This window comes from Trichogramma pretiosum, unplaced genomic scaffold, assembly GCF_000599845.2.
Source record: "Trichogramma pretiosum strain Unisexual culture from Peru unplaced genomic scaffold, Tpre_2.0 scaffold31, whole genome shotgun sequence".
Classification (NCBI taxonomy): domain Eukaryota; kingdom Metazoa; phylum Arthropoda; class Insecta; order Hymenoptera; family Trichogrammatidae; genus Trichogramma; species Trichogramma pretiosum.
Genome location: NW_019641631.1, coordinates 1,001,551 through 1,028,022, shown reverse-complemented (window position 1 = coordinate 1,028,022; position 26,472 = coordinate 1,001,551). Strand labels below are relative to the sequence as shown.

At 38.3% G+C, this 26,472-nt stretch overlaps 1 protein-coding gene across 7 annotated transcripts in view; it reads left to right on the top strand.

Moving 5' to 3' along the window:
- Positions 1-26,472, top strand: part of LOC106652328 (potassium voltage-gated channel protein Shab) — a 52,406-nt gene that overhangs the window by 7,672 nt on the left and 18,262 nt on the right. For all 7 annotated transcript variants that reach the window (XM_014371227.2, XM_023459243.1, XM_023459244.1 and 4 more), the window contains exons 3-4: positions 14,475-15,843; positions 25,008-25,854. In XM_014371227.2, coding sequence (XP_014226713.2) covers positions 14,854-15,843; positions 25,008-25,854 — 1,837 coding nt within the window. In that variant the 5' untranslated portion in view covers positions 14,475-14,853. The remainder of the gene's footprint in view (positions 1-14,474; positions 15,844-25,007; positions 25,855-26,472) is intronic.

Genomic DNA, 26,472 nt, shown 5'->3' with positions numbered 1-26,472 from the left:
TGACTTTTTAGGTCTTTTCATTGAGAGCGTAAACACTCGAAATGGTGTTGCTTAATTTGTTCATTTATATTTTCGCGCACAAGGGAAATGTGTGTAATAATTGAAATAAAAATTAAAATCAACTGTAATTTAATTTTTTTTAATTTATTACAATATTTTCATATGGTATTCAATTACTACATACATTTGCGCATACGAATAAAAGTGCACAACTAAAATGTGCTTGAATATGATACCTTGCCATCCGACTTCCATTTTTATTTTCACGATTAAGTATGCATGCCATTGAAAATACCTTTCGAGAATTCACAGTACACCGAACACATTTGCCTTACGTTTTTATCTGAAATAAATGAAATGCTCAGTAAAAACTTCGCCAATACAAAAGCAAAGTGTAAAAAAGTGCAGTGCGCGTGATTCACGTATTTCCATGATGATATACTACATTTGCAACATTTTTAGCTGCTTTCAAATCCAGTGTATATGTTTCATTACGAAGAAGGGATAAATTTTACACTACTTGTCCTGTTTTTCAAGGCATGCACGAGATCATGGGCACGGGTGCACTGAATTATAATCACGAGCTCTAAATATGTGTATGTGTATAAAATGTGTACATAATATTTCAGCTTTGTTTGGTATGAAATTAAAATTTGTTGGTTTCTTCCGGAGTAATATACATATTTTATGAGGCAAGAAATGCTAGAAAAGTTTTGAAACACTGCTCAGTGTGGCTGTTATAATTTATACATTGAACATTGTAATGATCGTTTCGTGTGTTTATTTTTGGTTTTTTCTGTTACTTCATTTTCTCTTTTCAATTAATCATGAAAATTCATCGACCATTTAGAAACTTCAAACTGTCCCAAATAAAAATTATAGCCCAATTTTTACTCATAAATAGAGTTTTTTAGTCATTTTGAAAAAATTGTATTAAGTTTATTTATGTATTGTACGTCAAGCAGTTTTCAGCTTACGTGTGGCAGCTGCGCGTTTCGCAGGCTTTGAATTTGGAAAAATTTCATCTGCGTTGACAGATATACTAGCTCTTTTTTTTTTAAATATACGACAAATAAAAATAAGTCATAGACAACGAATGCAAAAATAAGCGCGAGAGCAACTTTCTCCGTATTCTATCGCACTGGCGCAGGCATAAAAATAACGCCCCGGGCTTCCAATTACGTATTTTCAACTCAATGAAAAATGCGAAACTAATCGATAAAAAATCCCCTTGGATATTAACTCGTACTCGGTTTGCTGCTCGAGAAAGTTTAAAAATCGTTCCGCGAATTCGCGATAAATTATTTCCCTGTACACCCAGGAACTACTCTCATATATAAGCAATTCAATAGAGTGCAGGTGGGTAAAAATAAAAACGCGAATGAAAAGGGTGAAATTGTGGGAGTGCAGCACCCGGGACTTTGTGAAAAGCTCGCGCGTACGCACACATTCGTATGCACGCGACTGTATAGCACAAATTATGCATCGAGTTATAAATTTGTACTCGTTAGATCCGTGCGCTGCCGACACTTGTCGCTCCGAGCCGTACATTATGGGCTTCATGAACGCTTTATTAGGGTTGCTTATAGATGCACGTAAAACTGGCACAACTCGAGTTCCGTGAACGTCTAAGAGCTTGCAAAATTGATGTGTAAAAATATATAGAAAGGTGGAGCTTCGCGCATGGCAATCAGTGACAATTTTGTGCGGGCGATGCTGACTTCCGGGTGAATTTTTTTCTCTCTGTATTTTGTAAGCATTACACATGTACACATATAGCAGACGTAGTAGTAGCCTTGGGTGTGCTACTCAGCCCCTTATTGTTAAGTATTACTCGGCTGGGATTTTGCTTTATGCCTATCCGCAGTAGTGCATAAAGCCAAAAAATGTATAACAGTAGACACTTTAAAAGTCTGACCCGTTTTTTCTCCCAACGCTCAGCTAGCGTCCACTCATTTCTCGACCAAGCAGCAGTAGCAGTCCTACTGAATTCGCAAGTTTATATAGATATAAACTGCTGCAGCAACTTTTTAGCCAAAAGTATTATATATATGCTCGAGCGTGAGTAGGTGTGTTAGCGAACTTGCAAGCTCTCTCTCTCACTAGTATGTATTTCTTTTTTTCGCCTGGTCTCTCGCGTCAAGAATGAAAATATTGGGTAGCCACAACACTATAGCGATCGTGTTCGTGGCTATTACACACCCAGATGTCAGCAGGTTTTCAATGCTTATACAGTGTATAGACCGAGCTTCTTTTGCCAACTAATTCTTACAAAAAAAAACTCTTTCTTTTTATACACAATGTCAAGTGTGAATTTAAAGCTTATTAAGCTTAACGGATTATTTTACTTTGCTCGTGTTTATTCTCGTTGGCTTGTTTTCTTAAAGTGACGTGCTTGACGAAAGGAAGTTCGAACGAGATTGGATATTGACTGAAGCATATAAAGATACGTGCTCGCGTGGCCGAGCCAGCTCTTTTACAAAGCTGATTTTTTTCCAAAAATAAGTTCAAGCGAGAGCTTTTAAAATGCCGCACATTTTTTCGCTTTTTAATAAGCAAGATCGATCGAGCATTATACCTCGATGCATCGAAGCAAAATGATAATTTTAAGGAAACTTAGTTGATCACGAGTACCGAAAATCTTGAACGAAATTCAATACTGTAATATTATTTATTGTATCTGTTTCCTCGGTTTCGTGCACGTGAAGGATCTGATTTCACTTTGATTTATCGTAGATAAGCTATGTGTTGTCTATTCATTGATGTTCTGCTTCACCCCGATGAATCAGTGTTATCGTAGATGTAGACAGATTGATGATGTTTGTGTGAATTATGTCACAAATGTAAATATCAATTTTTTCCCCCATATGATATTATGCTTGGGTCAATTAATTAATTTTTCAAAAGTGTACGAGGTAAAAGTGGTTCAATTCATATTAGCTTGTCTATGTTTGTTTAAAGCCATTAAGTCAGATCGTCTTGTTAATTGAAAGCGTGAGTCGTAAATTCGTCAAAAAATACAAGAGTATACAACCAATATTTATTTTTAATAATTACATTACCGAAACAGCGAAACTTCAACTCAAACAACCATAATACGGTTATCGCCCTCGTTTTCGTCGCGGTCATCAACGTATACTCGATGCTCCAGAAAGTCGAAAAGCTAAATACGTAATCGATACCACTATCTACTCTTTCTCTCTCTCTCTCTCTCTTTTGTACTTTACGCCGAATAATTTTGATAGAATATTCTACCCAACTCCGTCCCTGTATTAGACTAAATAGCTATTCTCTGACCCAGCTTCAATGGTAGACAATAAAAATACAATATCTGTGCTTATTAACATCCCATAGGGTCATCGATAAAATTTTTTATGAGTTAATTTACCAATTAGATGAACGTACAATAGCGAAACTTATTTTCATCCTTCTGCTGCTGTTTTTGAGATGAGTTAAGCTTCTTGATCAGCCAAAGTGCAATAACCCTCCGAACGTCTTATACACGAGAGCTTGGTTTATATATCGTTGTATATATCGAGTACGCTAATCTGCTCTTGGATCTGTTGGAAATATATACAAGACGTGTAAGAAAACAAAAATACTCCACTCTATATATTTCGGACTGACCCTCCACGAGCTAGTATAAGTATATAATGTAGCGAAGCCGCGGCTTTCTTGTATTTCATACCGAACGCTTATTTACTCGTGTGTCATCGAGTGTAGAAAACGTCACGGCTATAGCTTACCCTCTCCACGGATATCTGTCTCTTTCTCGCATACAATGTGCTGCGCGCGCGGAAAAAAAAGCGAGCGATCGGGGCGGAACACGCAGTAGTCGGCTTATACGTAAGTACGCGCGATACGTATAGCCGACGGGTATATTTTTAGGCATCGAAATCGTATTAATAAACCTGCCCCTCATTGACCCGTTTCGAAACGCTTTCGAGTATACGCGCACCTATATATGTAGTGTAAAACGTGAAATTTCGCTCGCACACGTAGAGTGAAAGTAGTGGCCGACGAGTGCAGCATTAGCAGCGCGCTCGTATGGGACTGAGAAAATCGACGCACGGAGCCCTTAACCCCATTGCAAGTGTCGTGCGCGCACACGTTGGCAAATATAAACTTCTTCGTAATTACTCTCTCTCTCTCTCTCGCTCGCGGCTACTCGAATCAGACTTCAAGTTCGCGTGTGCGATACTCCGTGGCTAATACACACACACACGCGCACGTGCCGCTCGCCTTCGTCTTTTTATACATTACATGCCCACACACAGACATAGGCATTCGCGACCGAGCACGCATTACGTAGTAGATGCACACCAGCTGATTAGCATGCATACGTATAAGCTGAGCAAAAGCTCGAGAGAGCGAGCTTTCGCTTTCGTCTCATGTATTATAGACGCGGGCGAGGCAAGCGCAAAAGTCCGTGGCTCGTGTGAACAAGATTGATGATGATAACGGAGTGCGAGAAAGTACTTTTGTGTGTACGTAAGTCTTTGCCAGTGTTGATACTTTCGGAGTAAGAAATAGTGCATTGGGTTTCGAGCTTTTTTTCGGTTGCTTTTAACGACTCAGCGCTGTAACTTTTTTTAAGCGAGAGCAAAAACCGTTACGAAGATGTTAAATGATTTTTTAATGAGGGAAGATGGATAAATGGACAATTTTAATAGCCAACGAGCTTCGTCACACTTCTATGCTTCTCTGCACTATATAATACATCAATGCCGTGCGATAAATGTTCACCCGTGCGAGCGTGCCGTGCGTACATGCGCGTGAATTTGGACTTCCTCGCACGACTCGCGATGATTAGATTAGCTAATAGATTTACAAGTCGCAATTGATATAATTCACTGGCTGAACCACGCGGACTTTGTTTGTGTGACTTTTCCTTGACACGATTTAACTATGCTTTACGTATATATATGCTGAATGAAAACAAAGTTGCAAAATTAATGCTTACCCTACCGATTAGACTGATATTTTGCGTTACTGACAAAATTGAGTTCATACTCTGAATCAACCTTCATCCATGTAATGTATGTTCTATGGATTGCATGTATTTTTTAACCTACTAGACCCACTGACGCGTGTTTAACGACTATTTCAACTTTTTTATCATATTTCATCAATAATATTTAATGATTTTAAATCCTCTCTTAAAAAAATATAAACTCGATTCCGTGAAGAGTAATAATTGATTGACAGAGTGACGCTGCCGAACGTATCAGTTTTACTCCAAATTGTGTTGTGCACGTTCCGAACCAGTTACCCATTGGAAAAAGATTCACGTGTTTCGAAAATTTATTTAAAAAGCAAAAAATAGTAAATATTCCCAAATTTTCCATTATACCGTAGCTTCAATTTCACGGCTAATAGCAACATTCAATCAAAATTATAAAAAATCGCCTACAAAAAACTACTTATCATCTTTTGAAGAGAGGATTGTTTTTCTTGCAGTGCCAAAATGTGTAAATAATGCGACATAAAGCGTTTTTGATGAATTAGTTGCGAGAAAACTGTAAGTTCAAACTAACACTTAAGAACTGGAACTAATATCACTGAACGAAAGCTAATTTACTGATAAAATTTCTCGGATAAAATTAATTTTCAAAGTTTCTCGACAAATAAATCGAGTAATTTTGGGATTAAATCTTCCTATGAGCCGTTGTTCAAGTAAAATTTTAATTGAATTTAATTGAATTTGAAGCTGAGCACCAAATTCATTTGCGTCATCATGACGAGATGGTCGAATTTTTTCGAAAGACAAGAGAAACATATAAATAATATATAAATAAGTAAATAAACGTGTTACGGAAAGTTTTGGGATTGAAAATGAAAAAAGAAACCCCACTAATAACGTGGTGGCAAGGCCAGGCCTGAATTTTTTCATTAAACTTTATGTTTTGGTCTTTGCAATTTCTCAAATTAACTTACATATAATTCAAAACAAATGATATCAAATTACTGATTTCGTATCTTGAGATTTCCATGTAATTGTATTTTAAACAGTATTTTCACGAGTTGATACAAATTGTAGGTTCTACTGTTTCAGAAATCAACCTAATTTGGTTACGAAATGTGTAGTTTCATGTCCCAGAAAATTTACTATTTTTGTTTTAAGACGTAAATTTCTACTTTTTTTATTGGAGTTATAAACAAACCTTCTGTCAAACTTTTAAAGCTTGTGTTCCTGACAATGATTTTATGATTCTTTGACCTCATTACTTCACCGCTTAAACCTTATTCAGATTATTTGTTTTATTAAGTTTTTATATTAGAACAACATATTTTTTTAAATAGAAAAATGGACTATTTATATTTATAATTCTGTTATTGCTAAATACAAGATCGGTGTGTTTGTCATTACAACTTATGTAAATTTATAGGAATGTTTTATGTTTGACAAGTTTCACGAATATAAAAAAACGAAAACGCAAAATTATAATCAAACATTTGTTTTTTCAAACATCGAATTTTAGTTACACTAAAAAAATTTATAAAATGTCAATAATGATTATAAAAAAATTGTAAACATTAAATAAATACTCATTATCAATGCACGGAGCAATTTGGTTAACGAGCGATGTTATGAGATCGTTCGTTTATTGGTTGCATAACGAGCTTAACGTAAACTGTATACAGCAACGAGATTGATATTGCTCGAACAACACCAATAAAGCTAAAACGTGCCTGAATTGTTTTCTTTTCTCCAAGATCAATCTTATGCTGAGCTTCAATAGCAATTCAATTTTTAAACATCAACATCTCAAAGCTTCAAAGTGCTTGTCTCAATCTGGCTCGTTGCACTAAAATCATTTGAGAGTAGACACTTATCCATATCAGATTGATTGCGCTTTGAAGTGATTTTTCGTTATCTAAGGAACCAAAAAGTCGATTTACCTTAGAACATTATAAAAATTATTTACATTTATAACAATGACAATTAGGTAATGGCAGTATTGTTTCGTATGATAAATCCAAGATTTATCTGGGCCAAAGCATTTGAAAAAGAAATTTTTGGCAAAGTAGCTGAAAAATATGAGAGTGGAATAAAACTCACGTGGACAAAGTTGAGCATACAACGACTTTGTGCCTCTGACAAATTTAGTTGTCCTAAGAATCAGTATTTTACATAGCACAGTATAGATTTCAGATGCGTGTGTACGATGTGCATGCACAAACACGCTCATTAAATCCTCCGAATACATTCATGCTCTTTATCGTTTACTATGAAGAATGCGTTTGTGTTTGTTCATTTCAATGGAAAAAGATTGCAAACATTTAACGTTTGGATAACTCAATAACTACCACTTTCAATCGAATGTTTGATGACAAGGAAGTTCGTAGAAAATCGATCGGAAAAAACTAATTACAATCATTCATTAAAACAAATTTTAAATGAATAAACGATCAGAATGTTCCAAAATAATATCATTTTTTCTATTGGCGATACGAAGAAATGCTGACGGTCGCTTGGAAAAAAAAAGCAAATTTGCAAGCCAACCAATCGACAAAAAAAAAATTGCCACTGCTCGTTTGATTGATTACACTGTCGACATTGTAACATAGCATCCAACGATTATCGATACATTTGTCAGTACGAGTTTTTAATATCGAAACACCGACGTACACGAGTTTAAAAACTGCATTTACGAAAAAAAATCGTATAACGTCCATGTCACGAATCAAATTCCTGGCAGTTTTCCCGTATATAATAGCAATGCACCCCTATTTCGCTTTAGCATTACGATGTTCATTTGTTATCCGGGCTACAGCGTACGTAATAGTAGCAGCAGCAACTGCCGGAAAAGGGACACACGTAATAGACCAAGTGTAAGCTTGCACTTTTTTGTGTGCTTCTCTCTACATGTATACACAAGTATTATAACACTACTGCCCCAGCAAAAGAGAATTAAGATATAGCCAAGCGCTTCCTCATCTCGTGTGTGTGTGTATGTGCGGGTCTGTGGGTGTGTACTTGTGTGGTTATGTTTTGTATGTATTTTGGCCTGCTCTTTGGACTACACTCGAAATTTCTCTTTCTCCCTCTCTTTTGGCCGGCCTCTTTCTCTCTTTTGTGCCTCGGTTTCGTTTCGCTCTCGAGACTCGGTGGCTTGCATAAATATTTAAACTTGACTTTGCTACCGCTTTTATATACGACTACTGCCGCTGCGACGCGTTGCTAATAGAATATACTTATTTACAGGTATATGTTCGTGGGCTTTTTCTGCGACATCGTCGTCGTTTAGCAATACAACAACTACCGAAAAATTGTTTACTCGCGAGAAGAACGCAGGTTTTCCCGAGCTCTCATATGTTTTTATTTCATTGCTCATGAAAACTGATGCATTTATTATACATAGAAACAACACTGTCAATTCAAAGAAAATCACAATAAATTGCAAAGTATAATAATGCATTCTAGAGTGAAAAGTTGTCTTTCCTCATTTTTCTTGTTGTTTTTTTCTTTTTCGTTAAATTTTTTAAATTTATTCTTTTGTGTCTTTAATATAATATTGTAAAAGCTAAAAGTACTTAAAATCTGAATCTATACTATCCTACGAGCTCTAAAATTATTAACGTTCATAAAAAGCAATCCAATTACTCCCAGTAACATAAGCTGAGTCCACATTATTGGACGGAAGAGCCTTAGGATTATTTACAGGTCAAAGAACCTTGTAGATGTATTCATGACACTTGGCCACAATATTAAAAAATACGTCAAATGATTGTCAAAATTTTTGTTTTTATTTGACAACCTCGGGTGAAATTTACACGATTTCAAATTGATTTAAATCATGTAAAAACAGCATGATTTTATGTTGCTATCGTTTTTACCAAGCATTATTTTATGTAACAAGTCGTGTCGTATTATGTTACATAATAAGAGACAGCAAAGTGGAGGGGAAAATCTAAATATGAATGATATATTTCACATCCTCTTAAGCGATTCGCGATGAAAGATGCTTGAAAAGCTCTTTTATCATTAAAGCTCGAATGAAATGAGAAAATATTGCCTTATTGAATGCTCGAAAATGATAATTCATTCGCGAAGCCTCAGAAACGTTGAGCTCAAAGTTGATTGATGAAATTACGAGTGAGAGCGCGTGCCGTGTCCCCGCTACGCGAAATCGAGAGTGGAAGCAGCTTTAAATCCTCGCGAGGTGAGCTTTTGTACTGGCCGATTGTTTACAATGGCAGGCNGCGGGAGCCATAATTTCGGTCATCATTTATTTTTGTACACCCCAAAGCTTAAGCTTTAATATTATATATTGGCCGTCGCACGTTGTCGAAGATTCAAGAAAATCGGATGCACAAATTTTACGCAACTGCATCGGATATGCAATCAAATGCCTACATGCAGCTTGCCAATAATATGCACGCACGCGAGTGTGTGCATCATCTACAACCTTCTGAATCTTTTTTTGTTTCGCCCGTAGCAGTCCACGTGTGCGAGGGTCACCCTAGCTCGTGTTGCTGCTGCTGCTGCTACGAGCGCTGTGTTACGCGCGACGCGTGTACGCCGCGCTCACACTCTCGTGGATCGAATGCCCTAATTACGAACAATGCGATGACTTCCTCTTGGCCGGATTACATGCATATCGTTTCAATTCATACTCCTCCGCTCGCGGGCTACCTTCTTTGCTTCGTTGCACCGTGACAATTTTCACCGCGAGCTGTGCTGACTGCTCGGCTCTCGTTTTTTCAAGTTGAAGGACCGTCGCGCGTCAGCTGTGCCGCGTAGATTCGCGGCTGGTGCCATGCGCCCGCTGCGCGCGGGCACTGTCACGGCGACTGAGTGTGTTCCGCTAAACTTAGACTTTGTACAAAAATATTTGCCTCGCGTGTGTAGCCGAGCGTGCGCTCGTGTATATAATACGTGTGTGCCCCGCGCTCACACAAGCTCGAGCTCGCCGTGTTATTGATGCGCCTCTTGATTTAATATTTTAATAAATCAAATCGGGCTGCTTGAAGAAAAACTTTTGCGCGAGCTTAAAAATATCTCTACGTACATAGCGGCAACAGCCGCGGCATCGAGCGCGGGGCTACAAGAATAATAGTTTCTTTTTTACGATCTGTGTCACCGCATGAATAAAATATGACATTTCTATTTCCTATGCATTTAGAGGGCTATTAAATTATCAACATTGAAATAGCGCCCTGGAATGCTTTTATCAGGTCTGCATACTCGATATTATTTATCTGCGTATTGTAAATATACATTAATTTACGAATAAAACGTCAATGTTGATTCACTTTCTCACCCAATAAAATATGCAGTTCTGAAATATTCAATTTTTTTTTTCAAATTTCATTGCAACGAGTTGTCAATCGCTTTCGATTTTAATTAAAGTCGTGGATCGTATTCAAAAAGCCTGGCTTATAACATCAAACTAGCAGAAGCAAGTTTACATTATTATTTGTTACATAATTAAAAGTTTAAGCTCACTCTGAACTTTGAGCACTGCCTGTAGAGCATTTGACGAAAAAGTATCGCGTGAACGTTGACTTGATGTATTTCGTGCGGTACATTTACATACACGAGAAAGTCATCGAATTATGTTGTGGCAACAACCAAATGATAATGTAAGTGATTAATCAACGAAACTCTACGATGAATAATTAAAGCTTCAAGTTCGTTGAAAGAGTATTGATTGTTCATGCGGGAGGCGTATACTTTGACGTAACAAGCCACGTACCCGAGTAGTTTCTTACGCAATTCATTTGGGACTTGCATTAATACGCCCTGCAAAATCTAGTATACGTTGTGGTAACTAGGATCGTTGCAAATTTCTGCATAATGATGTAACCAAAACAGCTGAATACGACGACAATATAATGATGATACGGAAACACTTTATTGTATCGATCGATACAAGGTAGAAACATGGAAAAGTGGATCGACGAGACATAGTTACAATGATGCAAAATAGACATTGCCCTGCGGCAACGCAATTTATCGAGCGACAAAGAAAATTAGGTGTGGTTTAAAAGGAAAAAAATTAAATGCGTTGAATGTACCGTGATAATAACAAGGGTTGTGTGTGACGATGACGCAGTTGCGTCACGACGAGAATGCATATAAGTATTCTGAATGACGAAGGTAAAGACAGAAACAAAAACAGAGGAATGAGAGCTTTCAAGTTTCTAAATGCAACGAGAATGAAAGAGAAGACGTTGAAATGGCGATTTTCAAAGAAAATAGACATAATTTGCACTATTATGTGATATTATGTAAGAATCTGATCTGAAGATGTACTTAAGTCGCTTGTACTTTACGTCATAATGTTTTCAATAATCATTCATCGTGTAAATCCTTCTATCAACTCAAAATAAAATGGATTGTGTGATACATTGCAGTCAAATAGAAGTTTTTACTGAAGTACATAAATTGTTCGACCGCAAAAACTTCGTTTCAAAGCTTTGCGGTTGCTACTCGATACGTTGAAGATAGAAAAACCGAAAATCAGCAAACTTTCGCTAAAATACTTCTACTCCGGATTCAGTTACATTAAATATCAAAGTATACGTCCAATTCTTTGTAAAATTGAATAGAGAATAAATTTTTATTTTTGGTGTCATAAAAAATTTGTCGTTTTTGATACCATACTTGTCCTCAGATTTTATTATACTTTTTGGGAACGTTCAACACCCTTTTCCAGAGTCAAAAAAGTCAAAAGAGCGAAAAAAAAACAAAAAACCGCCATAAACCGAGAAAATTGTAAATTTATTGAATGTGATTGTTTTTACTATGATTGAAAATTATTTTCTTTAATTGTTTCGTTACCCACGAATTTACAAAAATTAATTTTAATGATGAGTCGAAAGATTGGTTTAAATGTCCGAACACCCCATCAAAAATCCTCGTGAGCAATTCGTCTTTTACTCGTAAAGTAAATGTTTAACTCTTCAAGTATCAATTCAAAAAAGTAACAAAGTTTGCTGTTCTCGATCGTGTTTCACGTGAAAATGAGTGTTTATTCTGCTATGGTATAACTAACCACTCCAGTTAGATTATGCTCTCCTTTATTTTGTTTTCATGCATCGAGAGAAATAAAGAGAAGAATTGATTGAAAGGGGTAAAGCTCCGAAACATTTTTTTAGCAGTCCTTTCCATGAGTTCTTTGATTATCCACGCACTCAGAAACAATAAAAAATTAAATAGGTTTCTCCACCGGCTTTGCAAACTCTTCTCCTTTTTTTTCTTTTGCTCTTTACAATTTTACTGACATTCATAGTACTAGTTTGGCAGTTATTCAAATTTCGTAGCATGTACAAAATCGGTGTACCGAGCTCTGGGCACCGAGACACAGATTCACTTGTCGTTGCGCTACTGGATATCTGCAATATTGCTTTTACGTAATTGTCCGCACTTTCTCTCGGCTCTCTGACCACATTGCAGCATAACCACAGAAAAGGGCTATCCTGTGGTTTAATCTAACACATATTGACATTTTAACTTTCTTTTATTAAATCCGCGTTTGTAACTACTGCTATTATGGATGTACTTAAATGATTTCACGATCTCGATCCGTCGGAAGCTGCTATATACATAGTGCTGAATTCAAAAGAAGGGAGAAAGATCGATCTTGGATTCCAAACACGAACCACAAGTTTGTTCAAGGGGGCGTTTATTGCACACAAGAGCTGTATTCAGCATTACCAATGTTTTCTCAATGACTTGCTATCGCATAAAAAAAACGCAGACGATTTACAGCAACGCACGAACTGGCGAGCTTTGCAGTATTACGAGCTTCTCCGATGCTTCATGGGGTTGAAGCAATTTAGCTTGAACGTAATTACGATAAAATGGCAATTATTGTCGAGCTGAACTTTGGGCTATCTCGGTGAAAAAGAATTGATTTTTAAATTTATAAGCGTATTACAAAAATCCATTCGTAAAAAGTTATTTAAAATATGAACGACGAAAATCGATACCAGGGAAAAATGCTGCACATTACAAAAATCATGCGCGTTCCGGTGATTTATCAAGCTTTATCTCACGTGGAGGTGATATGTATGTTATTTCCGATTATCTAGCCGTTTGTTTAAAGCGCGAAAACAGATATAAGTTCTCTGGAGTCGTTACAAAAATAATAGGTCAGGAAAGCATTGAAATTCGGCCAAATATTTCTCCCGAGTCGATATTAATTTTCGAAACTTTTTTTGTTTGCTCTATTTTGTAAACTTGGGCGATGCAGGAAAAAAAAATTTATTCCCTCCGGTTTAAGCTCCACGAAAACTCGGAGTATTAATTATTCACTAAAAATTGAATTCGGTGTACAGATTTTATTTAGAACATCTCCATGAAATTAAATAAAAATTGTTCGCGTCAGAGAACAGATCTGTGCGAAATTGTACGCCAGGTGTAATATACTACCAGCATGTCCCCTGAAATAAATTACTTATTTTTCTTCTACGCGCAGCAAGCAAAGCTCGAGCGTCGGTATTATAGAAATGTGAATGCTACACGTGATATATTTCCGCCGACGCGATGTGTGTGTTTCAAATTACATTAAACCAAGAAGCAAAAAAATAAAGTCAGGAGAGAGAAATAGTGAGCTCGCTAGCTCAGATAATAGGGATTTAGATTGGGTACGATACTACCAAGCTCATGAAAGTAATGGAAAAAAGAAATGCAGTTTATTGATTTGAATATTCTTACAAATGAAATTAAACGAGAGAGTAAAAATGAAGTTTATTCTTTTATGCAGAGTCAGATGCATTAAAGAGACTTTATCGCTGGTCATAAAAATTCTCAATAAGAAGTATGGAAGTTCTTGAAATAAAAACACATGTCGGTTTTATTTATTAGTATTTGCATGAAAACCTCCTTTTTTCTTCTTGTGCTACTGACAATTATGAAATACAAACTATGGTATTAAACTTTTTAGAATATTTATTTTTTTTATGTAGTAATGTTTACAACTTATCAAAATGAAATTTTGGTATAAGCTCTACATATTTTGGAGTGTAAGCCAGCATACAAATGAAAATCAAAATACAATAACCATTCATGATTAGTACACAATTTTCTAAATTTTCAACGCACCAATTCGTACGGTAATATTAATAAAAGTTCAATTTTTATTTCTATAAGTTGGAAAATTGAAAAAAGTATTTCTCTCCCGACGTTTGTTGACGTAGCAAGTGGAAATCTAATTTTCTCTGCAGTATGGATTAGAAAAAAAATCCTGCTGCGAATTCGTTCACTTGAAAACCTATTTAGGTGCAAATTTCAGTGGAAATTCACCTATGTAATATATAGATTCTACTAGAAAAAAGTCTGTCGTCAGTGCGAGCCACATTTTATACGATCATTTTTCATAGCTCTCTCCTACATGCTATGATTTTTGATGAGCAAAATATTTTAGTTATTTATGTGGCTTTATTATTCGCGTCACGAATACAGTTTTTTTTGGTAAATAACGGACGAATTAAAAAAGTATTTCTTTTTGCCATGATTGCAGCTTATTATGAAGACATCGCGGAGCTTTTGGAGCCCGATAAAACGGCGTCAGTCGTCGGAGTCGAGCAACAGCGATCGCGGAAGCAGAAATCGAATAAGCAACAGCAGCAAAGAGGCCCGAGCGCTTCAGCATCGGGGATGAGGCGCTAGCGGCGCCGAGAGAGCAGCAGTCCAGGGCGCGGAGCCGATTCGAAGCTGACGGCTGCGAAGATCGAGCTTCGACTACGAAGACGACGACGTCGAGGATCGACGGACGCAGGAGGAGGAGGAGGGGAGACGAAGGGGGGACAGCGGGAAAGGGTTAGCCTAAGCGGAGGCGGTGGCGGCCTCGGAGCAAGCAGTAGAAGGAGGCGGCCTCTGCCAGCGGGGGGGCACGACCGATGCTCAAGGACAGCAAGACGACGACTACAACGAAATACGGTGGCGGTGACGGTGCAGGTGGTGGTGGGCCGGTGGTGGCTGGAGGTGGTGGCGCATTAGAGGACGTCGCCGGGCCGGGCGTCGAGCCGGATCGTAACGGGAACGGCAGCAATCAGCAGCAGCAACAGCAGCAGCAATGCCAGCAGCAGCAGCAGTCAGCCTTCGGCTTCGACGTGGTCGGTGGCGCGGGGCCGGGGGCAGCCGTCTCGCTGTTCCCTGGCGGAGCGGCTCTGCTAGCCGCGGCTGCCGCGGTCGCCGCCAACAAGGACCGCGAGCAGTCGCAGCAACAGCAGGGTCAGCAGCAAGGCCAGGCAGGGCCAAAGGAGGTGCGCTACGCGAGTCCGACGGCGCTGCCGATGTCGTCGCCGCCCCCCGCCCCGCTGCCGCTCGAGCTGCAGCCCGCGGGCTTCTCGCAGTCGATGAGCTCGCTGCCGCCCGAGCCGTTCATGATAATGCGCTCCAAGGCACTCAATCGCCGGGTCAGCATCAACGTCGGCGGCGTGAAGCACGAGGTGCTCTGGCGCACCCTCGAGCGGCTGCCGCACACCCGGCTCGGCCGTCTGCGCGACTGCAACACCCACGAGGCCATCACCGAGATCTGCGACGATTACTCGCTCATCGACAACGAGTACTTCTTCGACCGCCACCCCAAGTCCTTCAGCTCGATCCTCAACTTTTATCGCACGGGCAAGCTGCACATCGTCGACGAGATGTGCGTGCTGGCCTTCAGCGACGACCTCGAGTACTGGGGCGTCGACGAGCTCTACCTGGAGAGCTGCTGCCAGCACAAGTACCATCAGCGCAAGGAGCACGTGCACGAGGAGATGCGCAAGGAGGCCGAGTCACTGAGGCAACGTGACGAGGAGGACTTTGGCGACGGCAAGTGCGCCCAGTATCAGAAGTACCTCTGGGACCTGCTCGAGAAGCCGACCACTTCCATCGCTGCCAGGGTGAGTTCATCCATCTCCCTCTATACGACACACACCTTTTCTCCTTTGTGTTATTCTTTTTTTTTTCTATTTTTTTTTTTTTTTTTTCAACCGATTTTTCCACTCGTACCACGCGACCGTGTGTCTCTTTTATCACTGAATTTATCTCTTCAATCTTTTTCTCTTGTAATATATCTCTCTACACAATCCATCAGTTAACCATATAGAATATATATGTGGCATTTGAATGACCTGTGGCGCCTGTGTATCTTTTCCACTCTATACTCTCCGGAATGACTGGATCGCTCTGTAGTAGATTGGGTTACCGGGTTTTGTTTAATGGCTGCTCGATAGGTGTTTGCAAGTTTATACATATCGTGTACGATTCGGTATAATATTGTCTCGTATTGTTGCTCAAGAATATGTGCATATAAATATACCTATACTTACAGCCTTGGCTCTATAACGACGCTTAATGGTCTCTGTTGTCTTTTTACTCTTTAGATTATACCTACAATACATGTTGTACACTTCTGACGCTTTGAGCGACAAAAAGCTTTTAATATTTTCCGTTTTAAAATAACGCGTCAACATAACTACAGTTACGTGGGCTTCTTTCATCTTGTTCTTTCTTGAAATTAATCATTTTCTTTCTAGAAAAATAAAGCTTGAAACTGTTTGTTTACAAGGTTAAATATTAAAATTTACCTTTTATCTAAGTACTCTGGTCTTTTTTTCGTTGAACAAGAAAAAATTTAATGCTGATGTATATTCATGTTTAAAACTATTCTCGGGTTTATGAAGGCAAATGAACGATGTAAATATTCTCGTGGCTAAATGGTGCTGCATATGTGGCTGTAACAGGTGCCTAATATATTTTCACGAAAGTTCGCCCTGTTTGCATGCATTCACTGCGCAGAAGTCACGTTCCTTTGAATCTCTATTACAACTTTTTGGTGTTGGCACAATATAAAATGATGATTGTTTTGTTAAAAATTGTATTTCTCATTTAGCATAAAAAAACAGGTTTTCATGAATAAACGTAATTCATAATCGTTCCAATTTCTATAGTTTTACACCTCGCAAAGTCAGAATATGTACGAATAACATCAAATCGACCTTCAAATACATTTCTAAAATTGGTTTTATAATAAATATTGAAAAAACGTATATTTTTACAGTTTCATCAGGACTCTCGATACCTAATCTAAGGTACAATATAATAGGTTGCTAGTTAGGACAAGTTTTCTGTTCAGAATTGATTATATATTTTAAGAGAAATACGTCTAATGCAATCCATGAGTAACTGAAATCTTTTATTTATGATTTATAGTGTTTTTTATGGTATCTCAACAATCTTCAAGAATGATCAAATATAAAATTATTAAAGCATCTATTTAAACTGATATGAAATTTTTTACTTTGCATGCTCTTAACATGATGCTTCGTTTTATTATATATTTGAAGCTAGCAGTTAAGCAATAAAGTTGAACTAACGATTACTTATCAAATGAGTTGATTAAAAGCATCAAAGTTTTTCTAGAGCACGAAAGAAGGAGAGCATCAGACGTATGCACATGTACATATACGTACCAAGTTCATAGTTGATTTAAAGCGTTGAAAATGTGTGCAAGATAAAACACAGGCCCAAGAATAAGTAATTAGATAGTATCAAAGTAATATAAAAGCAGTGTAGCATGCCATATGAGTTAAAGTTTGAAAGTATACATGTATACTATGCCAGTAGAAGGTTTTAATAGTCTCATGTGCTCCGAGCACACGTTCGTTTCATTAATCACATTACCGAGTACTTAGCAAGAACGTTACACTTATTTTCACGCATTCAAGGGGGTATCGGATATGATGGCATTCCCATTTGTACATACCGAGGGAAGCATTTGCATGATCAGCCTTGAACAGCAACTTGCAACGTGGGCGTCATCGGTTTCGTATAAAAACTTTTGCAGTCGCTTCGAGAACAAATAATTTCTTGATTATGAACTACTTTTAGAACTGAAACATCCAATAATAATTCAAGGATAAGTTCTGATCCATTTCACGGTATATTCCCTCAATTCCGACGAAAAAAAATGTATCATCGAAGCTCTGTTGCAATTGAAGGGTGCAAGTAAGAGAGATCGTAAAATTTGTTTCTTTGTTTCCAACTTCTTTTTTCCCATAATGTTATTTCGTTAGAGTGGCTACAATATAACAAGTTTGTGCAATTTCGTGTTTGAGTTGGGATGGCATGCGTGGGTCGCTGCGGTGCTTGCGCGCAGACGCAAGCAATTGCATTCAATCATAGCGACGTGCTTGTATTCCGTCTACTTTAATTTATTATGATAAAATGTAAGCCTCGCTTTCATAATGCCTCGCTCTTGTAAAGTATAATTACAAATTAAATTTCGAAATAAAGGTACAACATATTTTTAACGAATCCGTAAAACAGGAATTGGGTCGCTCCTGCCTGATGAATCTCTAAATATATTTTTTTGACTCCTATAATTTTGTTGAGTTTTTAATTATATTTTCAATTAATTGATGTCTTTTTATTATAAAACCATAATGCATCATGTGAGATTACTTATAAATTGCGAAAATTTATTTTTGAAACAGCTTTTTATTAAAGTCAATGCAAAATATTACAAAACCGAAGCTAACAACATGATTAAATTATTAAATGAAAACTTCATCAGGAATCTTTTTTCAAAGGAAAACCAATTTCATGAGTTTAATTTTAAAAAAATGTGTACATTTCCTTTGAAAATTCATTTGAAATGAGAAAGTGGGAGTGAGGCTCTCATATTAAAATTAGATAAAATATAAGCATGTAGCCATATCATAATAAGAAATAATTAAAAAGAAAAACTTAGTGTTGATTACGGAAAAGCCTGCGATTGTTCATTACTGTACTTCTCTCAATTAAAAAGTTAACTAGTCTGTGATATCATATGATCGTAAAGTAGGGTCAATTGGTACGTGTTAAAAAAAGACAAATTTCCTTACCAATAAGTACGGTACAATAAATTATGCGGTGCTATTCATGCGATGTTTTGGTCGTTAAACATCGTAACGATGAATTAACTACGCAGCGTTAATTAAATGTCGAGTGAAATATCGCTCAAAGGCAAAATTTACGATCTTGCTCTTGCATTAGTTGGCGATTTCTTAACGCAAATTACTTTGGTATTTGGAAAAAATGCAATAAAGATGCGAAGGCGAAATGCGTGTGAAGATTTTCTTGTTTTCGGTTGTATTCTTTGAGAGAGTCAACGATTATACTGCACAAAGTAAGGTAGTTCTTTTATAATTTCCATAAGATATCGTTAATATCCTTATAAGTCGTGCTCATAAGAAATTCCAATAAGTTATTTTTCTGAAATTAATCGCATAAAAGCCAAACCAACTATGAACTATCGTATTTTAATCTTTTCAAATGCTTATATTCTATTGGCCCAATGAAATGTGTTACGTTTTATAACGTAAAAAAATCAATCAAGGACAGATAATTAAATTTAGGAGTCAGAATCAATCTTACACCAATTTTAAAAAGAAAACCTCAATTTCGGTCGAGTAAAAGTTTTTCTTTCAAAGGGGCTTTCAATGAAGCTTATCTTGTCGAAAATATGTTTAAATCGTCTATACAGCCACTTCTCGTTCAATAAAGTTTTATCAATTTCATATTCAAATGTTGTACAATTATTTCGGTCAAAGTAGAGTAGAAACTACTCTAATCGTGTAGCATTGTCTGTAATAGAACAGACAAGCTCTACGTAGTAAACTTCTGAATCTACAATGTGCTCAGCCTGACGCACTTAATACCATGTACAGATAGAGTAGGCCGCAGCGAACAAGTGATCAGTTCAGTAACGATCCTCTCAAGTCCACACGCCTATACATTTTCATACATATATGTGTGAAAACGACTATACCGAACCTTTCATGATCGATATTTACACCTACAACGTCAATTTCTCATAAAGGTTACTTCCATAGAAGAATGGTTATCTTTAAATTTGAATTCATAGTTTTTTTTTGATTTTTATATTTTTGTTGTAAAACTTTGAAATATAGTGAGAGTAGTACAAACACAGCTGTTCTTTTTTGAATTTATAATCTTTAAAGTTTTTCAAATACCTTGTTTTTTATTAGACTAACGTTCAAATTTTTTCCATTTTTTTTGTAGCGATAAAATTACACGTAGTGAAAAAGTATTATTTTTCAATGCAACAACAAGGATTAGACATAAAATCGTTAAAACATAAAATAGTACTAGAGATTATAGTCTTAATTTAAAGGTCTAAATGTTTTTGATAAAAAACCTTTCATTCGAAGTCTAAAATATTTTAGGTCACTTTATAATGGTTCAATCTTCCATCGTTAAAAAAATTTGATTTTAAACTTCACTTTTTATTAGCATTCTCGATCGTAATTTGAAATTTTTGTGAAAATTAATGTGCACTTTGATGCCTCAATATGTCTTACGAAAAAAAGTTCAACTACGTGTAGTTTTTAGTTAAATTTGAATCTGTTGCATGTGCATGCAATCTCTTTTTTATGTGTGTGTTTGATTTATCCTTTCAATTTATCTATACATATTTATGATAAAATATCTATAAACTTTCAATACCTTTTATAATAACTATAAAGGATGACTATATATTTATAATAATGTTTTAACGCTATAGATGTTATTTGATATACCTTTACATATGACGGCTATAATTGACAGATGCATTGTTGTTCTTTTTTACACAGCAGCTTGACTGATACGAGTACGAAATGAAACTAAGCATTTTATATAATTAAACATATAATATTCTCATATACATATATGAACAATATATATATGATAATGGTGGAAATGTCCAAACGCGACTACCAGGCATCACTTTTTAATATCTGCTGCGTCGGTCCGGCCTCTAGGCACCGTTCCCGCGCCAACTTAACGCTACCAAATACAAACGACGTGTGCGTTTGTGTGCGTCTGTGTGCGACGTGTCGCGGAGCTTGCGAGGAACCGTACGCGAATCGATCGCGTCTACGACTGCGTCACTGTGAAATTATCATTCAAACTTGTTACCGTCGGCTGCGGTATTGCCGGAATTATTATTTGGTTTGAGTATTATTATCGGAATTTGTATATGAAATACTTTAGAATAACCGGCACTCTCGGTGTACGACCTTCCTTGAGGTCAGAAATATTTCATCCGCGATAAGCTCGCGCGTACACATACTTGACATTCAGTGCGTTCGTCGTTCTCTCTTATACGCGAGGGTATATATCGGTTTTCTATAACAGCAGAGGCAAAAAAACACATCGTTTCAGCAGCTCGTTCGATCGGCTGATTTTCGACTCGCGGACGCATAAAGCCGAGATATTTGAATGATTAGCGTGGCTCCAGTGGAGCTCCGGGGGAGGCTTTAGCGCCCGCCAAAGTAGCTGCACTCTCGAAGAATTCAGTCTCGTTAACTCGCACAAATCTACACAGTTATATATATATGCTCGCGTTCACGCGCGGTGAATTTGACCCAGATATTATATCGCGGAAGAGTTTCGTGTGCCAACGCGCGCGGCATCTCTGATTGCAGAGTGCTCTGGGAAAGAAAAAAAAGCTCTCTCTCTCTCGCGACTGCACCACCACACCGATGTTCGCACAAAATGAAATCCATCGCATAATTTACTCCGCGCTGGCGCTCGTCGCTTAAAGCCCAAGCCGAATGAATATATATTTTCACGCTACTTAACTGCCAAATTTGTTTTTAATGACCGAGCGTACATTTGAAAATTTGAAAGATTTCGTCGAGTGAATTATTTATTTTTTTTTTACACTTATCGATTCGGCTTTCTTTGCACGCTCGCGCGATGCTATAATTTACAGCGGATCCGCGTCGTGTATATCGTACACTGACTTACACGGCAGTGTCGGGTCGTTGTCCGCTAAAAATGAATATTTAAATAAACTCGGCGTAGGCCGCGCGATTAGAAGCTTTTCTTATCGATATATTACATCGGCTGTGCAGTAACACCGATACAATGCACACAAGCACACACTAGTATTCACGTTTCGCGTTTGAAACGACAGAAGTGACGATTTCAGGCATAAATTACCCTCGCGAGCTTGGATAAAAGTCGAATTACCGATGATAAACGCAATGCACCCTCCTATAGATTCGCACGACGAGCTTTCGTGGAATCCCGCGTAATAATTCACTTCTTCGTAAATTGTAGCAACGAAAAAGAAAAAAAATGAATAAAGAAGAGTAGCTCACATTCACGCGGCTCTAGGGCACGATATGCAACGCGAGCAAAGTACATGAGGCCGTGCATAAATAAACGCAAAACGTAAACGTAAAGTGAGCGCGCGAGACAAGCAGCGGTTCAGTCTGTTTCTTTTGTTTATACGGTAAATCGATTTTTGCAGTCAGTGGAGCGCGTTTATTTGCAACTTCACGTGTGCGTCTAGTGCATCGCGAGGGCTCCATATTTATCCGTAATAATAAAACTCGATCAATTAAGCGTAGTCGGACGCGCGTTCGTGGTTATAAATTACCGGAGACTTCGACGTTGCATTCAATGTGTAAAGCCTGCGTTATGATTAAGTAAGGCGCATAGACACATACAGACGTACGCCAGCCGCGCAAGTGGGAACGGGGTTTCTGAGGCCGGACATTTAATGTGTGTGACATGATGTTGTGTGTGATACTATTATAATATGTGCATTTCTGTTTTTGTGCATACCTCTCTATTCGTGTACTATATATAGAACTATATAAATATGTAAGTGTTTGTGCGAGTGTGCGTGTGGGGATACTCAGAATTGTAAAAAAATATATAACTTCTATTTTCCTACTCATTTACTTGGTGTGTAAGTGTGCGCTTTGCTATCGTATGTATGTAGAATTTTTTTCTATTATTTGTTATGTTTAACGCGTATGAATGGAAAATATAGTACATTGTGAAAGATTCTATGAATTTCGGATACATATTAGAAGTTCTGAGACTTATCGTCCAAAGGCAGCGAGTAGATTTTTATAAAAACGGGATATCCAATAAAATGAAAATTCATTCAAAACTTATTTCGAGTTAAAATTTTGGGCAAAAAAAAATGAATGTATTACAAAATTAAACTTGTTGTACAAGTATTACTCATTCGGAAGAAAAGTAAAGTTCATGCGATCGGAAATATTTATAAGCCAAGAATTACATGACACTCCAGCAGTTTCTGTGGATACATATAATACGTGACTATCGAACGTAGTAGTTCCTGGTATAATAGCAAAGAACTCGTGGCAACTGTGGCAGAATGTGTATGTGTGGCACTTCATTCGAACGCAATCGCGTGCCTATTTGTCAAACCGCAAACAAAGTAGAAAAAAGAAGACTGAAAAATGATACATCAAAACATCCCGGCAGTGCATGTATAAATGCAAAACAAGAGCCAAAGGAAAGAAAACAAATGTGAAAACAGTTGCCGTGCAGTCCTGTTAATATACAAGAAAACTAATGTACATTGATGAGTACGAGCAGACATCGGCTGAAAAATTATCTTGCATGATCGAAGGATCGATCCATTTCAGATATTCAGCTCGAGAAAAAGAAGATACGTGCATGAATTTCAGATGATCATTCCAAGACACCTTGACGTAAATCGTGTTTTCCTTGGCTTCGACATCACGTATGCTCGACAACTCAAAATGCAATGTCGTCACCAATTCATTTGAGAAATGTATTATGGACGCCTCGTATCGTACGAAAAATGAATAAAGCGGTTGATTTTTATACCATCCGGTGCGCATCATTAGGTCGCTTTTATATTCGTATCGATCGCGACGTATTTTGTCTCCTTGTTATTCGGATTGTTTCAACGAATACTTTATGGAATTTTATTTTATTTTTATTCGTCACTACTCTATGTTTGGGTGAAAATACGATAGATCAACAAGGTGGAATTAACGATATCGACAGGATGTCTCGGCTCGCACGTGTATAAACAAAACCTTTCCATCGAAAATTGTTTTACGAGCCGTGAGTAATGACTAAACGCACGAGAAAATCCCCTCCGAGACATCTTAGAATTTGAACCTTCGACCCTCGTGCTCTGCGCGCGTAATACTTTGGTACGCGTTTTAAGTTTTAGCATCAAAATCGACGAGGCGATAGTATCTAAAATGAGTTGTACAAAATCTATTTTCATTTTTTTTCATAATTTACGCTTGAATTGGCTTAAGAATTTTCTAACTTTGCCGGTTGAGATGAAAAGATATCGTATCCAATTCATGTAAAAAACGGTTGTATATTTTTATAATAATTATGATGGTACTTGGAAAGTTAAAAAAAAAAGTAGAGTGGACAATTATAAATTCTAGGAAAAAATTCATTTTGTGAGCATTATTCAACTACCTAGGTCTGAATTGTCATACAGCATATTTTTGGATTAACAGTATGCTTTGTAAATACATCAAATCGATAATATCTTTTTCTCATTCTACGGTAATCATAGCTCCAAGATAAATCGAAGAAATGTCAAGTTTGCAATCTTTGCTTGCAACGGCACGAATCCAGATTAAGTCATATACACAATGTCGACGACGTTATAAGACGAGCTATTGGTTGGCAGAAAAACAACGCGATAAGAAATCTAGCACGCGCCCGCGAATATAGTAGGGGTAATTTCCGCGAAGCCGTGGAATCTCAAATGCGAGGAACAATTATCGTGCTCTATATGTATATATGTACAAGAAGTGCTCGTGTGTACAAAGTATTATAATGCCTTGGACGTTGGGTCTTTTGAAGGGGGAAAACTTCATGGCGCTCTGACGTGCAAACGGTCTCAAAGCACGAAGGTCGCGAGGCAAGTTCACGTGCGAAAGTGCGCTTGAGAGCGTGGCATGCGTTTGTAGGTGTTTGGGTAGACGATCCGGGTTGTATAACAATTGACTGAGTGTGTACGTGTGAGTGTGGGTGTGTCTGGGTTTGAATGCGTGCGTACGTGTTTGTGTAAATAGATTTGACACGAGGTGTTGGTACGGTGTGCCTAAACTAAAGCCAAAGCTAAAGATGAGATTGAGCTCGCAAAGAGTAACAATGGATGATGCTTAGGAAAAAGAGCAGCGGGCGCCGGAAGAAGCGATTTCTAACGAGCTGAGCAGGAGGTGTATGACGATTCGGTATGCAATTGCAGGTGATAGCTGTGATATCGATCTTGTTTATCGTCCTATCGACGATCGCTCTAACCCTCAACACGATCCCGAGCATGCAGGTGCTGGACAAAGAGGGCAACGTCATCGACAATCCGCAGCTCGCGATGGTCGAAGCCGTCTGCATAACCTGGTTCACCCTAGAGTACGTGTTGCGCTTCAGCGCCTCGCCCGACAAGTGGAAGTTCTTCAAGGGCGGCCTCAACGTCATCGATCTGCTCGCGATACTGCCGTACTACGTGTCGCTCTTCCTCGTCGAGACCAACAAGAACGCGACCGACCAGTTTCAGGACGTGCGTAGGGTCGTGCAGATATTCCGCATCATGCGCATACTGCGCATACTGAAGCTGGCAAGGCACTCGACCGGCCTGCAGAGTCTCGGCTTTACCCTGAGAAACTCGTACAAAGAGCTCGGCTTGCTCATGCTGTTTCTCGCCATGGGCGTGTTGATATTCTCGAGCCTGGCTTACTTCGCCGAGAAGGAGGAGCCCGGGACCAAATTCATAAGCATTCCTGAGACTTTCTGGTGGGCTGGCATTACCATGACCACGGTTGGCTACGGCGACATTTACCCCACCACCGCGTTGGGCAAGGTCATCGGTAGTGTGTGTTGTATATGTGGTGTCCTGGTAATCGCGTTACCCATTCCCATTATTGTCAATAATTTCGCCGAGTTCTATAAGAATCAGATGCGACGGGAGAAAGCTCTCAAGCGGCGCGAGGCTCTCGAGCGAGCTAAGCGAGAGGGCAGCATCGTGTCCTTCCACCACATCAACCTCAGGGACGCGTTCGCCAAGAGCATGGACCTCATCGACGTCATCGTCGACACGGGTAAGATGCCATTACCTTTCTTTTTTAACTCTTTCCTCACTACGTCTTTCTTCTCGCGCGATCTGACACGCGGACGCGCGCGCCCTCGAAACTGGGACGCGCGCCTCTATAACGACCTCTATACGTTCCGAATAATCCGACAAATTGTCACGAAACTTCCGCTGCCTACCTTTTTCGAGCCACTAATAATCCTCGAAATTGTTAGATGCGCAAAGTTTCGATGGAACATTTTTTCGTTTATTCGACAAGCTCGTTGAGTCTCGCTTTCCCCGGAAATGAGTTTTTTTTTGTTGATTTGTTTTTACTTGTGTAATCGCGATAACGATAAAAGTTAACGTAATGCGAAAAGTCACGAAGAGCGTTGCATTTTCGCTCTCAATTTTTTTTGATCAATCGAATTTTCACTTTGGTATATACTCACTATATTGAAGAAAGGATCCCGTTGCCAGCTGCAAATACGTAAGACGAGAAGGCCGCTCTCGAATGGCTCACGCGAACGTGCCGAGAATTATGCTCGCGTGTGTGTATAATAAGCTTAAAAGAGCATGCAGATGCATATCAAATGTGATACAATCGTTCTTGCTCGAAAGTATCGCGATCGCGATGCAATTGTATTCG